This window comes from Neopelma chrysocephalum, unplaced genomic scaffold (assembly GCF_003984885.1).
Source record: "Neopelma chrysocephalum unplaced genomic scaffold, ASM398488v2 Primary Assembly neopelma1_97034, whole genome shotgun sequence".
Taxonomy (NCBI): Eukaryota; Metazoa; Chordata; class Aves; order Passeriformes; family Pipridae; genus Neopelma; species Neopelma chrysocephalum.
In genome coordinates, this window is record NW_020925676.1 from 837,627 (window position 1) to 853,829 (window position 16,203).

General features: G+C 36.9%; 1 protein-coding gene across 4 annotated transcripts in view; it reads left to right on the plus strand.

Moving 5' to 3' along the window:
• Nucleotides 1-16,203, plus strand: part of FER (FER tyrosine kinase) — a 159,917-nt gene that overhangs the window by 92,874 nt on the left and 50,840 nt on the right. The window contains exons 14-17 of one of the 4 annotated variants that reach the window (XM_027671093.1): nucleotides 6,281-6,337; nucleotides 9,362-9,477; nucleotides 10,820-10,914; nucleotides 12,806-13,354. In XM_027671093.1, the coding sequence (XP_027526894.1) occupies nucleotides 6,281-6,337; nucleotides 9,362-9,477; nucleotides 10,820-10,914; nucleotides 12,806-12,864 (327 nt within the window). In that variant the 3' untranslated portion in view covers nucleotides 12,865-13,354. Of the gene's footprint in view, nucleotides 1-6,280; nucleotides 6,338-9,361; nucleotides 9,478-10,819; nucleotides 10,915-11,026; nucleotides 11,128-11,807; nucleotides 12,601-12,805; nucleotides 13,355-16,203 lie in introns of those variants that run through there. The other 3 variants (XM_027671095.1, XM_027671092.1, XM_027671091.1) reach the window with 3 other exon arrangements.

Below are 16,203 nucleotides of genomic sequence, written 5' to 3' on the forward strand. Positions count from 1 at the left end.
CAAAGTCTTATGTTTTCATTTCTCTTAAAGCAATATGTTTGGTTTTCATCAATTCATTTGGGGGCTCCCTAAATCAACTAAGGTTTTTTTTTAGCCTTTTTTGCTTTTGTTACATCTACTATTAAGATGAAAAACAGTGACAGAATTTGCTAGAGATACTGCCTTCTGAACTAGGAAGTGTAAATAATGTGACAGAGAGCATGAGATAAGTAAATAACAGTGATGATAACATAGAAATCTTATTTGTTCATACTGTCTTGGAACCTCATTGGGATTTTCTCCCTCTTCCTCCTTTAAAAATCTTGCTTTGGAGTTTGGGTAAGAATCTTGTTTTTGTTTGGCGGTTCTCTGAAACTGAATACAGCACAGGTGGCATTTTTCTTTTTATCCTCTTTTCTCTCTTCCGTTAGAAATGGTGAGATTTTTAGAACAAAGTGTTTAAGCTGAGGCTCTTAAATTCATATCTAATTCCCAAAATGTCTGTTTTTAAAAGTTTAGTATCTAATTGCTTTACTGCTCATTGTTGATTTGAAAAAGTACCATTTTAGAATTCTTAATGATTGAAATTGTTACTGAAAATTATAGAAAAATAATGCTGAGGGAATTTGAACACTTATGTTTTCCATTTTATTGAAAGCTGTTATAATTTAGCTGCAACTAATTTGTAAGCCGCCTTCTTAGCTTAATAATTTGTGATTTCTTTGATGTGGTTTCTCCTAATGAAGGGAGATAGGCAGGAGGAAAACTGCACTAAGGACTTGAGCTTGTATATATTGAAGACATTTAGGGTAATAGTGATAACATTTCAGTCTCATAGCTCAGAAAAAGAAAAATGAGGTTGCATCTTCTACAGCAACCATCTGCTGTTCATACTGGTACTCAGTGGCTGCACACAACACAACTGGACCTGCATTCTCATTGAAGAAAGTATTGATGAACAATTGATTCCCTGCTGATTGCTCAGGGTTCGAAACTTACCATGGTCCAGGGAACCATGAAACTTAATACCATTCTAAGAATAATACTACATATCCAGAAAAAGAATACTACATGTCCAGAATACTTTATTTTACAAATAAAAAGCAAAATTTCAGATTAAGTATTCTTTTTGACAGTAAAGGTTTTTATGGCTTATTAATATAATATAATAAGACACAACCCAGTGGTTAGGATTTCCAACAGCCAAATTCTTTATTAAAAGGAAAAACCCCCTTTATTTACCCTTGGGGGGCATGTGATTCGCCTGGACCCAATCACCGTAGGATACACGCTGCCCATGTGTGTCAGTGTTTTACCTGGAGACTCCCAAACCCAGAATGCATCACCCTGCATCCCTGATATACGCCTCCTACGGGTTTTATTTCTTTAATTACTGCTTTGTCTTTTTGTGATTTACAGTTAACTTTTGAAATAACTCTCTTCTTTGAAAATTTATATCTTTGTTGAAATCAAACAAGTTATACTGGATAATCTCAGAAAGTCTGGAAAGGTAGTCAATAGCAAACTGTTTGCTTAAATAAACCTTCAGTATGATGACTGTTGGGGAAAGGGCTGGTGTCCTGGCTGGTGTCCTGCTGGCCGGGGAGTCCCCTGTGGCTGCTCAAGCCCAGAGAGCAGCCAGCCCTAACTACACACTTGCCCTGTTGCTTAGTAGTTAATGAGGAATAATAATCGGGGAACTGTAACACCACTGAACAAAGTAGGTGGGAGGATGTGGCTTCAGAAGGCAGTAATGCCTTTCCCAGCTAGGGAAGAAGGAACTCCTTTGCCTGCAGTGGAAACAACTATGTACTAATAAGAGCGGTCTCAGTAAGGTTCTTGCTCATCTTTCTTTTCCAACCCAAAAATTGTCTGCCTTGAATAAATTCCTTTCTATCCTTTAGGTATCTTATAATTTCCCAGGTGTTCTTCCATAAAGAAGCTCAAAGCCATGCTTTTGCCAGTAGTTCCTCATGTCTGATAAAGGATTATCTACCAAGATGCACTGAAGCTTAGTCAGAGCTGAGCCAAGTCAGTTCCTGTGCTATGGCATTCATGTAATTCAGTTTCTCCTAGGGGAAGCCACAGGACAGAAATAAAGTAGAATGTGGTAAAGTTTGTAGATTTCTTAAGTAATTCCATTTGCAAATAAGGTAATCACTAAGATTACAATCAAGTATGCTCAAGTGCTAATTTCTGTAACTGAATTTGTCTAAAGTGCTTTTATATTCTGTGGTCCAAAATTAACAACAGAAAAATCTGAACAGTCACAAAGTAAAGAGAGATTTATAGTAGTGTCACAAGAAGAAAGCTGCATCATAAACAGGCTCCTTCTGGGTGGAATTGTAATAGGCATCAATAGTCTCAGGAGTTCTGTCTGCTGTCATTCGGATTAGTTTGATTAGGTATGAAAATGTGGCGGATTTGCTCTATTTGATTTAGAAGCAACTCTTTTGAAATTAAAATGTCTGTGACTTGTACTGATGTGCGTTAATGCGTCTATTGATCTATACCTACATTCAAGAATATTATGTCCCATTTTACTGTCACATTTCTTCTGTAACTTTCAGTGTCTTTCACACACATGATTAATCTGTGGAGGAATTAAGCACTTACAGGAGATCAAGAACTTTATGGCCAGACATGACATTAGTTTTTTTATGATATGCTAATATGTATCCATTTATTTGTGTACCTTATTGATTTATTATTAAGTATTGACAGCTATCTAAAATTATTGAATTATTTCATATTCAACTCAATGCAATTCAAATAGATTTAGTGAGACAACATACTTGCAGTAGAAAGTCTTATCCTTGTTACTGTCCACCTTGCTGTGCTGTTCATATTATAGTTTATTAATGAAAGGCAATTATCTGAACCACTTACATTTTGTTTTGAACCAGTATTTAAGTGAATATCTAACACATTGCAAATTAGAAAATTTGGGTTCTTTTTTGTTTCTTTTTTAATGCCAGTGTAGTGGTTTGAACCACATTTCCCCCTGAAGCTATGAAAGTAGTAACCCCCAGGGGGTGGTGACACTTGAGATTTGAACCAATCTGCGCTCCTGCAAAATATAAACATACCACAAGTAGACCAGAAAAGAAAGTTGTAGTAGTTGTTGGAGAAGAAGTGGCCATGTTGTAAAGCCACGAGGAAGGGGCAGGAGCCCCACTGGGGGCTAGGACCCCCCAGCCCCTTGGCTGGGGCTGCAGGGACTTGGAACAATGTTAAACTGGGCTAAGTACCTGTAGTTGGAAAGCTGAAGGAGTTTTCTCCACCGTGAGTGGGCAGCGGCAGGAGAAGCAGCAGAACATCACTGTCCGGAGAAAAAAAGCGGCGGCACAGAGCCGAGAGATAAGAGAAGCACCAAAACAAACATGCTGCAAAGCAGACAGAAAAACTTCTGCGAACCGAGAGAGAGAGAGAGAAAAGCAGCAGAGAGAACTAAAGTACTACAGAGTTTATTGGGGTAAGAACTGCAAAACTCCCCCAAACTTTCTTTGAGATCCCTCCAAAAATGGAGGGGGTGGACTCCTATTAATTGGAAGTCCTAAATGCAGTGGTCCTGAGAGCTCAGCCAGGACGAAATGTGTGAGAGAGGACCTTGGGCCCTCCCTTGCTGCAGCTTCAGAGAAGCTAGCAGCCATCTTGAGGCAGAGCACAGAAGCTCTGCGAGGGGCTTGAATCCCCTGAAGATACCAGACCGTCACGAAGGCTTCTGCACTTCGTCGACATGACCGTGGTGGAGCAACCTTTGTCTGGGGTAACGCAGCCCACGGAAAGACCCTTTGTTTGCGTCGGGGGGGCTAAGAGAGGCTTGGAGGCCTCCCTCGTGTGTATTGGCAACAATCCAACTGCAACTGCTGCTTCATGAAAGACACAGAGAGCCTACTGCCCTAGTGGACTGCTGCTCAGAGACTGGAAGGGGTCTTTTTTCTTCTTCCCTCCTGGACTTTTATTTGGAGGGAAAAGAGATTTGGTCCATTGTAAATACTGTATGTCATGGTAGAGATAGAGTTAAGATTGTATGTAATGTATTATACTATTTATTTTGTACAGTGTATTGTAATATATTCCCTTCCCCCCATTTTGAGTCTCGTGTGGTGTCTGGAAACCCGTCTCACGCTGGGTTGAGATGTGGGAGGGGGGCTAGAACTAGGGAATTGGATTTTGGGACTCTGAAACCATGACAGCCAGAACTGTACACTGGTATGATGTAGATGACAGTGTCTCTTCTCTTAGATTTTTTTCTTACTATCTGCTGAAGAAACTGGTTGGGTGCAGTTTAACGGGGGTTATATCAAACACAGCTGATCAAACTTTGAATAATTCTTTGATTGTGAAAAATCTGGCAGAACTGTGATAATGTAATGCATGGGTTAAAGTGGTAAAATGAATGGCTGAAGGTTTTCCTAAAAACTACAGATAGTGATTAATGTACTGATACACTGATAACAAATCCTTCAACAGATCATTTGATTCCAGTTTATGGTGCCATTTTCATTGATTAGTCCTCTGAAGGATCATCATCGGATTTTTTTTCTTCATAAACAAGCTTTTGAAATGCCACATTATCAATATATTCAAAAAATTGTTCACAGAACTACTGAATCCTTGAAAGTTAAACAGTAAAAAAATGCATCAAATTTTAATTCTATAATTTTTTGCCTTTTAATGTACTTATTTCAATGCTAAAAGACATTATGTTAATACTTCTAATTAGTAATTTTTGTGATTTGGGGGTTTTTTGCAGCTTTCTTTGCAAATTGTTTTCTTCAGTTTGAGTTTCATTGTTAAAGGAAAATGTGCAGTTTGATGGCACTTCCTATCTGTTTTTAGGATAACAGCTTCTGAATGAGACGTCCAGTCAGCAAAAAATATCTATTACAAGGAGGAGATGAAGAAAATATATTTCTTATGATCAGTGAGGCAGTAGTTTTAATCGATAATCTTGTTTATAGGAGAAAAATAAATTAGTAGGTATTGAGAAATTCCTCTCAAGTCTCCCAGATTCCTGCCCAAAGATAAGGAATGGTACAGCTTGGATCCCATTATACAGCATGGTGAAGTGGTACAGGAATTCATGTGATGGGGCTAAGAGGTTTTCTGTCCTGGAAGTTTGGGTGAATAGAGGCATTTAGGGAGTTGCTAGAGTGTACACTGTGCACAGCTTACAAGAGCAATGGTCTGTGTGATTTTGTGACATTGTGCTTAAGAAAAAAAGAATTGAAATTGCAATAGCGATGATCCCCACCCATCTCTTAATTTGCTGAATTCATGTTCATCCAAAAATGTGGAGTATTGTAATTCCCTACAAGGTGCATTGTGCAGCATAATTCTTCTATGCTCCTTTCATTGTTTTAGTTACCCAGAAAATCTCTGAGTTACTTGCTGAATGTTTTATTTGATGAAAAAAGAGTGAGACATAAATTAATACAAGCCTCCACCTTCCTGAGGAGTTGACAGCAGACTTCACTGGTTGTGTAGACCAAAGGAAGTAATGCTGATTCACAGTGCTGCCCTTGGAGAGTGTTTGTTAAAAGATACCCCCCCTCCTCGAAGGGAAGTAGAATTTTCACAGTTAAAAAAACAGAAAACAAACAAAACACCTTCCTTTAAGATGATCTCAAGCTTTATGTTACAGAATCACAGAATCAACTCAAGGCGGGAGGAGACCTTCAAAATCATCTTAGGTCCAACCATCAACCCAGCACCACCATTATCACTAAACCATATCCCCAAGAGCCACATCGAGACAATACTTTTAACTGGCATTTGTTGTCTTTTCAAGTAGTTGCCTGTAATGTTTCAAACTACCAGAGAAGATACAAGAGATGCAAATATGTGTCTTGTTTTTAAGTGGAAAAATTACTTCATTTTCAAATACACCGAGGAGGGAAATGTGGGAGTTATTTTGATTTAACATTAAGTGGTTTTGTATACCAAAATGAAGTTTTCTTATCTCATTTTCGCTTGGGGAATTGTTAAAAACTGGATATTAGATGCCAATTTCCAGAACTCGTGTGAAAATTTGCAGAGTGCTTATCTGCATACATACTGTCATGTTGTAGGCTTAATTTCTAATAAAAATTTGCTATGTGGTATAACTCACTATTTTATAGCAAGTTTTCTAAACTCTTGAATTATAAAGGCTTAGCTTTAAAACTTCATGGCATGCTTGTGATTGAGTGGTCTGAATATAACTTCTTCAGCTCCATTTCTACTGAGAGAAGTAGAAGAAAATGTATCTTACATATTTGCACAGATTAAAAATTCTTTCCTCTTCTTTTCATAGGATAAGAAATGGGTTCTCAATCATGAAGATGTCACACTGGGGGAATTACTGGGCAAAGTAAGTAATAAAGTGAGCTAAATAACATTTGAATAAGTGTATAGTAATCATTAGGCTATTCCTGTATACCTTATCTTTTAAGTTACTGTAGTATGTGATTTTTATATCAATTCTTTACCTTAATACACAAGACAGCCTTGTGCTTTAAACAAATGTAAATCACACTTCCTAGTAATTGTTATAATGTGTGTGTGGAAAGTAACTACCGTACATAGTTTTCCTTTCTGGAAGGGTTTTAAGCTAACTAGATTTCTGTAAAGCATGATGTGGCTGTTTTACTTTATGTAGTCTTACAAAAATGTTGTTGCAAAATATAAATAAAACCATGTTAAGAAACAGGTAAATGTGTATTTAGGTATAAAGTTTCATACAATGAGATGACTAAATCATTATTTCTTAAAACAAATGATCATTTCTTATGTGTGATTGCTTTCATTCATTCACTGATGAATGTTAGGTAACTTCACAATCTTATTGAAATTAATTCTTATATAGTGTAGTTTATAAATTTGTACTTTACAAATTCTTCTTAGGAGCTCTAAGTCTTTAAAATTAGGTAAGGTCTTCACCTACATTTTTGGCACCTTTGCATCTGTGAAGACCATTGTGAGTGCCACTCTGGACACAATGTTCGAAAAGATTTCCCAAAGACTGAAAACTAAGATTAAATGAGAAGGAGACAAATGAAAGCAGTAGTTGCCTTCTTACTGTGATGCACACTAAAAGAATTGATGAGAAGTTCAAGAAATGGGGAATTAAATACTCTCAGAAAATTCCGTTACCCAGGATAGAATCTCTTTGGCAGAGTAAGATGACAAAAAGTATTATCTACTGAAAGAGAGAGCTGTGTCTACATAAAATGCAGGTACTGTGACAGCTTCACATTCTTAAAGAGAATAGTATCAAGGGAGAAAAATAAAGATGTTTCAGGTATAAAAAAAGCTTTCACTTGCTACAAAAATAAATATGAATTAGTGTAGATGCGTAAAGACAAAGCCACTTGAAAATTATTTTGCTAAAATGAATTTACATATGTATTGCTTGTTTTTGGCACAAAGCATTTTTAACATTCAATAAAGACAACTCAATACTTGGAAGTGATTATGAAAGGATGTGTTTTTTAAAAACTTTCTTGGAACTTAGTATAAATCTGTTATGCATCCATCTCTAAAAAGATGTAGTCAAACTGAAAAAGATAAGAGTGACAGGATTATCAGCATCCGTATGACAAAATGTTAAGTAAACTACAACCATTCACCATGGAAGTGAGAAATTTGAGATTCTATAAAATCTTGAGTGGTCTGGAAAAGATGAGGAAGAGATCATGAAAGTTTAGTGCGTAAGAGATACAAACTTTAGAAAAGACAAAGTTTTTCCTTTACCTCAGGAGTGAATGGCCAATTTATTTACTCAGTATTTTTTCTACAATACCTCACAAAATGAAAGTTGCATAACAGGAACATGAAAATCATATCTATATATAAAGTAAGAATTTGATGTTTTAAATAAAGAAGTAAGTATTTTCAAGTCTTAAGTAGTGCTTTGGGTGGATTCAGATTTCACTGTTAAATACCTCTGACCAGAAGGATAGAGGAAAAGTGTGTTGGGAGCGACGCAGCTTCTTGCCTTTGGGGACCTCATGCCATTTCAGATGTGAAGTAGTGTACTGGCCTTTGGCAATGCTGTTTTAGAAGGGCTCTCATACATCCTATGCCTTGCTTGCCAGCTACATCCTCCTTGTCCTAGGGTATAGAAAATAATACTGGAAATGTGTTTAGCCCTACGTTTCTTCCCTTGTTACTAGAACCACATAACTGTTTTCCATCTGAGTTTCTTTTTCCCTTTTCTGTCATCTTTGGCAATGCTGTATTCAGCTGCATGATGTATGAAATCTTCATCACTCAGGAAAGAAAGGAAAACAATTCCAGCAGTTTTGCTTTTTTTTTTTTTTTTAAAGTCACATGCAGCCCCAGGTACCAGGACACTGAAGTGTAATTCATGCGGAAATTAATCAGACATAGATTTAAAATTGAGCTGTGCTTATTCTTTGGGAAATGTAAAACTTAACTAGAAGTATGAGATTTTCAGTTTTCTTTTTGTTTCTTTCACTTGGTTTTTTTCATCCATTCTATTGTTTTGTTTTATACCCCGCAATTTCCTTCTTCCTTCAATTTGTGTTGTAACTAATTTTCCTTTAGTCTTTATTTAAGTAAAAAATACGTCTGATGGAGTTCATGGTCTTTATTATTACAGTTTTCTTCTATGAGAGCTAAAACAAAAACAACTTTCCCTGGGGGTATGTTGTTGATTACCTAAAAAGCCTGATTATAAGAGGCGCTTCTTTCTAAAGTCTTGTCCAAATAGTATGTAAGGAGTATGTAAGCCTTACAGACATGCCTATATAGAGCAGTGCTGACCTTAGGTTTTAAAGAAATTGTGGATCACCAAACTTTTTGAGGAAGACATGACAATACATTTTGCAGTGGGCTTAATTTATGGTCAAGATTAATATTCAGTGGTTTCATTCTTCTTATTTTGTGTTTTTTTCTTTCTTATATATGTGAGAATGTTTATGTTATTTTCATGTGTTTTGTCCTGGTGTTCTGGATCGTTTTTGGTCTTGTGCAGACTGCAAGTTAAAAACTATTCACAAAATACAATAGTGAGAAAACGAAGGTGTGCAGGAGTAAGAATAAGAAAAAAAAGTAAAGCTATCACTGTTAGTAGAGTTTAAAAGTTACTAAGATATTTTATGAAAAAAATTGTAATTACTTGATTAATGGGGTTTTTTCCCCTCTTTCAAGCAAAGTCAAAGTACAACTCATACACTGTGTCCGTATAATAGATGTACTATGTCATGTGAACTGCTGTTGCTAGGGGCAGATACTGGAAGAAAACCTGATTTGGCTCCATAAACACATTACAAAGTTCTATACTAGTTACATTATATGTCTGCATTATTTTTTTCTAGAGATTTTTGAAGATTTTGTTTACTTAGAATGATTTTTCCCCTCTTGATTTCAGGGTAATTTTGGTGAAGTGTATAAAGGAACATTAAAGGATAAAACTCCTGTTGCTGTGAAAACTTGCAAAGAAGATCTTCCTCAGGAACTGAAAATAAAATTTCTGTCAGAAGCCAGGTAAGTTCTCTAAATTTACTTGGAATATGTAGTTGTTATGGGTTTTTTTTCAAGTTTTATTACTAAATGGATTTACAAAATGTGACCTTCAAGAAAATTCAAAGCAGTAGTCAAACGTTTTTCTTCCTTTCTCTCCCTCAGTGCATTCCACAACTGTCACCCCGGTAGCTAAACATAGGCATTTTTATTGTGTAAATGCTGTAGCACCTGCATGTGCTGAACCCCTATCTTTGGCAAAGAAAGCTGTGCCTGTAAAGTACAATTTTGCTGTTGTAAATGCTTTCATTTAGAAAGTGCCATGAGGATTGGAATAAGACTGGAAGATGCTGTTAATCATCATCAGGGTAGAGGGGTGTCTTGAGATAATTTCATAATTTTTAAATTAGCTTTCTTCCTCTTGCTATGAAGCTTCAGATGTTTTAATTTTTACTCCCAGGCTAGTATGGTCAATATGGGAAAGTAAAAGATACTAACTACATTTATAAAATGAAGATCAGCCACCCTATCTATTGAATCATTTTAAAAAGCTTGTTACTTGGCAACTGCAGAGATGTTTCATTTGTTAAGCAGCTTGATGCTACTGGAAAAAATGGTCTGAAAGGAAAAAAAGGTGTTATTTTTCACTAAATATGTATGTACCAGATATGTCAGTATTTTACTCTTGATCCTAGTAAAAAAGGGAAAAAGAGTAGATACTTTGAGTCAGCAAATATCAGAAGGAACATTTATGTTACAAGATCTCTGTAGAATTCTTTCTTGCTCTTCATTTCACTTTTAAATCATAGCATGCTGTTTTAGGCTGCAAATGTTCTTATTAAAGCATTGTCTGAGAAGATGTACATGTTTTCATTTAATTCTCAGAATTAAAATTGCAGACTTCATAGTCTTCTAAAACTTATTGTATTCATTAATCTCCCAAAGTAAAATTGGAATGAGTGTGCTTTTGAAAGTGCAACAGGGAAGTATAGAGGCATGCTGTGCATATCTTTTTGATGTAGCTCTACGCCTGGTCCACCACAGAAATGCTGTTTAATTACAAGGGTTCTTGAGAAACTGCAAATCTGTCAGGTTGATTTTCAGTTATATAGATAAACATTATGTAGACAAATGTAAATTACAATAAGAATAATATAGTGCTCAGTTTTGATGTATTAGTGAATCAGTATGCCCTCCATTTCAAAAGTGATGATTGATCTATTACATTGATATTTTTCCTTTATGATAACAATAATGACATATTCCATTAAAATAACATTAAAGGTTTAAAATATTTTCCTGTAATACTTAATTAGTTTTTACGATAAAGTTTATTATTATAATTAACTTACTCTATATTTTGCAGAATACTCAAACAATATGATCATCCTAATATTGTAAAACTTATAGGAGTTTGCACACAACGACAACCTATTTATATCGTTATGGAGCTCATTCCAGGTAATTTTTTCCTCCTTTTTTTGCAACATATTTTCTTAGGTATTGTTTCTATAATGCAAAATATATTTTTTTCTATTTGTCTTTTTCTGCATTCTTGTGACTGACCTTAAAGTCACCTGCGTTGCAAAATCTTTGGAAATACTGGATTCTGTTAGATTGGAGAGGAGTGAGCTCCACAAATCTATTGTTTTACTGTAGCCTTTCAAGACAACAGAAGCTTCATTTTTCCTGTGACAAGATATTAAATGCTATTTCCTTTAACAATAGAATCAGGTAGTGAAAGTTAAGATATATTTAAAGAAACTTCATGTCTGAGTGTATCAGTTGGGTTTTTTTTCCTTTACCAAAATGTACTGTTTAGTTTATGGGTTCCTCTTGATTTATTTTTGGCATCTGGAGTTCATTTTATTTGTCAATGGCTGGAGAGAATTTTAGATTGTTGGGATGATAACAGATTTCAGGCAATTGTACCTCTTTGTTGATTTTCTCAGCAGCTGGAAAATGTGTTTGTTTGCTAGCCGCTAGTACTGCTTAATATGCAACACTGTATTTGCTTTATATATCACTGGATTTGTCTTCAAAACTATATAGTAAGAAGGCTTTAAGAACCATTTTATTCATAATACTTAAATTGTTTATAATTCTTGACTGCTGGCCTTAGTACAAGAGCACTCATGAAATATTTGACCTCATGGAGTTTTCTGCCTTTATTCAATTAGATTATATTAGATTATTATATTTGTGTGAGTGATTAACTTTATTAAAATGAAGACTAAAAGCAGTGTCCTCAGTTTTGAGGAGTACTTTGGTAATCAGCTTCTCCAAATATCTCTGAAGGTAAAAGTAAATCCTGATCTTTTAATACCTTTATCATTCTGGTTCAGGTTTTTCAGAACAAAGAGTTGAAACTTACTTAATGCAATTGAGGAGGAATTAGTGAGAACTTTTCTCTGATTCTTATGCCTATTTTGCAGTCCAAGTCTGTCCAAACATTCTTGAGTTGTCTGACTCTGAATTTGCAAGAAACTTCTTGCAAAGATCGTTGCCTTGTTTTGAAGGTCTGTTAATCCTCTGTCTGTCTTCTCTGCCTGTATACCCCCATAAAGACTGTACAACATCCAACCCATCACACTTTCCCATGGGCTCTTGGGAGCACACTGTGAGAGGGACCAAATCATCAGGAATCCATAGGGGTGCCAACCCTGAAGAAATTGACAGAGGAAAGACAAGTCACTTAGATCAGTTCAGAGAAGCAGTGATTCTGATGTTACTGTTTTTCTGTTTCGTAGTGACAGGTTTGGATGAGATTACAAAAAATGATAGTTTATAGTGCCCTGACTTGGTATTTAAGTCTGCCCCTTAAAGAACAGAATAGTGGTAAACTTGCCTTGCACTCGACACTTAACCTTTCTCAGTATCTTCATTGTCTATGTTTAAATTTGTTTATGCTTGAAGGTGTTTAGGCAGTTTAACTCTGACATTCTGTTCAATAACGAAAAATGTCATGTTTTAGCTTAGAATTGTATTCTGTGAGTGTATGGCTCAGAAGGCATGTAATTAATAAATGTCTAACAGTTTTTTCCCTGAGGAAAAAATTAGAAGCATCTCCATAAAACTAGGGATTTCTCCTGTTTTTTTCTGAGTTCTGTTTAATGTTTGCAATTTTTCTGCTGTTTTTATATCCCAAATAAATGTAGGCTGTACACTTGCTGTGTCTTTTGAGACTGCTGTGGTGTGGTTCCATAGCAGCTAATTCTGCTTTACATTCCAGATTCTGATTTCAATTCAGAGTCTTAATTTATTCAGGTATTAAAAATATTTTTTTGAAACTTACACTGTGTGTAGAGAGGTGCTACTTCGTTAGTGATTCTGTCATAAACTGTCTCTGCAGAGAAATCATTTTTCTTTGTTGCAAGTGTAAATGGGATTAAAAACTACACATGTGGATAAAGTCATCAGTGAAAACAAGAGAGAAAGGTTGGAGATGCATTTTAAGCATGTGTCCGTCCATTGAGATGCGCAAAAATAGTCCAGATGTTGCCAAAAAATAACAGAGAAATAAAGTAAGTTGACAAAGACAATGACAAAGACAACTATCCTTTGGAGGTAGACCCCTTTTCTTGGGCGGGGAGGAGAGATGGGTGTTAACATAAGTGATGTGTGTCCTAGAGTAAGAATCACATTGATAAAGAAATGTCAAGATGGGTGATGTAGCAAGGTTTAACTGAAATAACAAATAATGTAGCAGAGCATATTGTAGAATCATAGTCAAAGTGAAAGCATAGCTGAAAAATTATATATATTTTAGTGAAAAAGAACCATCATTTACTTACTATTCACTGGCTGTTAATCATGCTGATCTCACTATCTGTGTCCACCCAGTGTCAATCCACCATAGATTACTCCAGTACAGAAAGACAGACTTGGTTATCCTTTTCACAGTCCACGACCTGTCAAGAAATGAGAAAAATGTCTTAATATATTATATGTATTATATTAATATGTATTTTATAAATTCTCTTTCAAGGGATGACATGTAGAAAAATACATCCCATCTCCCTGGCATTGGCTGGGTTGTTGGGGACCAGGTCTCTTCTCTTCTTGGTCTTGTCCTACACGTCTTTCTGCAGATTCCTCTACAAGTGGGAAGGAACGTCCTGTAAGCAGAATGTGGCATCTTTTTCTAGGGTTGGATAACTCTAGGCCTCCTCATTTCTCAGTCAACATCTAATTAAAAAAAACAGTCTTTCAAATTGAGAAAGGAGAAACCCTGAAAAGACAGAACTTGGGCATTTTTTGTATTTGTAACCATATTTTTATGATGGTACCATTGATGATGACATGGACTTAGGATGCTTTTTCCGCTAGATTGAAAACACAGGAATAAGAGAAGCTGCAGGAGTCATATCAAATTAAGAGAGTCCAGTAAACTGGTAAAAGACAATTTGTTCTGAGGACTCAAAGTTCATAACAACTATTGAAACAAAGATGTATTTTACAGTTGTCTAATAAAATATACCCAATGAACATCACAAGATAGAACTCTTTCTTACGTTTTAAAGAATGTGTATTGGGAAACATGCATTTTGATATAGGAAAAAGCTATTAGAATATTTTTTAAAGGACTGAGTTCTCCTGTTTCTGGGTTAAGCAGTTGGTACTGTTGCCCAAGTAAAGGTGTGTAATAGTTTCTTGAATACAGAAAAGCATTTTCTGTCAACTGTTTTTTATTCTTTGTGACACACATACCACAAATAATAATCTCAGTAAGTTGTGGTGACTACCTACTAATAAGTAACCCTCAATCAGTATTCCAAAGACCATTATTTGGAAGGTATGTGCTTCTGTTTTGTGTAGTGCCCAGTTTAATTATTATGCAATTTAGATTTATTATTGCTTTCTAAAAGCTATTCTTCTAGTTGATTAAAAAATAAGCTAAAATATTAATTTTCATATATGAACAGAAACTAAAATGCATGTAGGATCAATTTCCTTCATGTGCCCGGGGAAAGTTACATATATACAAGAAATGTGAGGTTAAAACAGCGATCAAGGAATTTGCAATGAGAATTACTGAAAAATAATTTTTTTTAAATCCTAAACAAATTGTTGTCCCTTTCCTCCCCTTTCCTTCCTAAATTGGCCAAGATAGTAATTGAAATGGAGTCAACAAACCCTTACTATTTTTCTTATAAAAGTGTTATATATTTGTAAACTGATATCTATACACAAATCTGATTTGCAGGCTTAAGCTATGATAGCTACCTGCTGTGAAAAAGCAATTTAGTCAAGCAGATGGTTTTAAAATGTTGATTTGTGATTGTGTAACGGATAAATTTGCAATAACCTTTAAAGCACTCTTGCAAATAATAAATTTTATTCTTTTTACCCTAATGACATTGAAATATTAACTAAAATTAACTAAATATTAGCTGCCCAGATCCTTATAAGAGCTTTTCACCTACCATGTAACAAAAAATAACCTGAATTTTACAGTGCTGTAATTTTTTCCCCCGTTAAATTTTTAGTGGAATAAGAACGGAGAAAACAATTCTGAAATTATCTTTGTATTAAAGCATTTTGTTAATAGAGAACTTAACATAGAGTTTTCCTCTTCTTGTATGTTACTTACTTTCTCTATGAACTTCGATGTGAGTCTTTCCCATGGACTGCAGTTCTTGACAGACTGGTCCAGCGTGGATCCCTTCCACAAGATGCAGTCCTTCAGGGACTGATTGTCCCAGTGTGGGTCCCCCATGGGGCCAAAGGTCCTGTCAGGAGCCTGCTCCAATGCAGGCTTCCCACAGGGCCACAACCTCCTTTAGGCATCCAGCTACCTCACCGTGGGCTGCTCCACAGGCTGCAGGGGAATCTCTGCTCTGGCTTCTGGAGCACCTCCTCCTCCTCCTTCTCCTCTGACCTTCGTATCTGCTGGGCTGTTTGTCTCACATATTCTCACTCATCTCTTCTCTGGCTGTGTCATGGTGTGAGAAAACATTCCCTTCTGGAGCTGGAAGATGAGTAGCTCCAGGGGTGGTGTTTTTGGTGCTGAGCCAATTATAGCTTGGTATGCCCCTGCAGAAATGACATATTCACACACACACCGGAAAAGAAGCAGTTGGAATTAGGGAAGCCATGAGGTGAGAGAGATAGCAGAGGGGCCAGCAGGCCTCCTTGTGGGGGCCAGGCCCCTCTTCCCCCCCAGGCCGGGCTGTGGGGGGCCTGGCACGGTGTTAAAACTGGACAGGGTGCTGTGACCAAGGGTTGGGGGTTTTTCACCCCCTACTGCCAGCAAGAGGCACCAGCGTGGGGCTTGAGTGGCCAGCCGGTGGCTGGAGCCAGGCCCCTGGCAGGCAGGCACGGAGCTGGAGCCAAGCCAGCGCAGGCTGAGGGGCGGCCTGGAGTGGGTCAGGGTCAGCCATGACCCTGGAGAATTGGCGGCAACACGCAGCCACGGAGTAGCCCGGGACAGGTTAGGGCACACAGCCATGATGCTGAAGCAGCGGCAGCATGCAAAATGCAGAGCGGATCTGGAATGTCCCAGACGGTACCAGTGTCCAGCTGAGACAGAGCAGATGGAGAGAGGTCTGCTGTAGCATTCTTGGGGTAGGGCCTTGAGCCAAAACCCCCAGAACCCTTTGACCGAGGAAAGGAGGGGTGGCCTCAGACTTAGAGGACTCCCTGAAACTCCTGTGGAAGGAAACCTTCATGGAGCAAGAGATAAAGACTTTGAGCTTTAACTCTCTGTACTTCATGGTGAAGACAATGGTGATAACAAGCTGTTTCCCT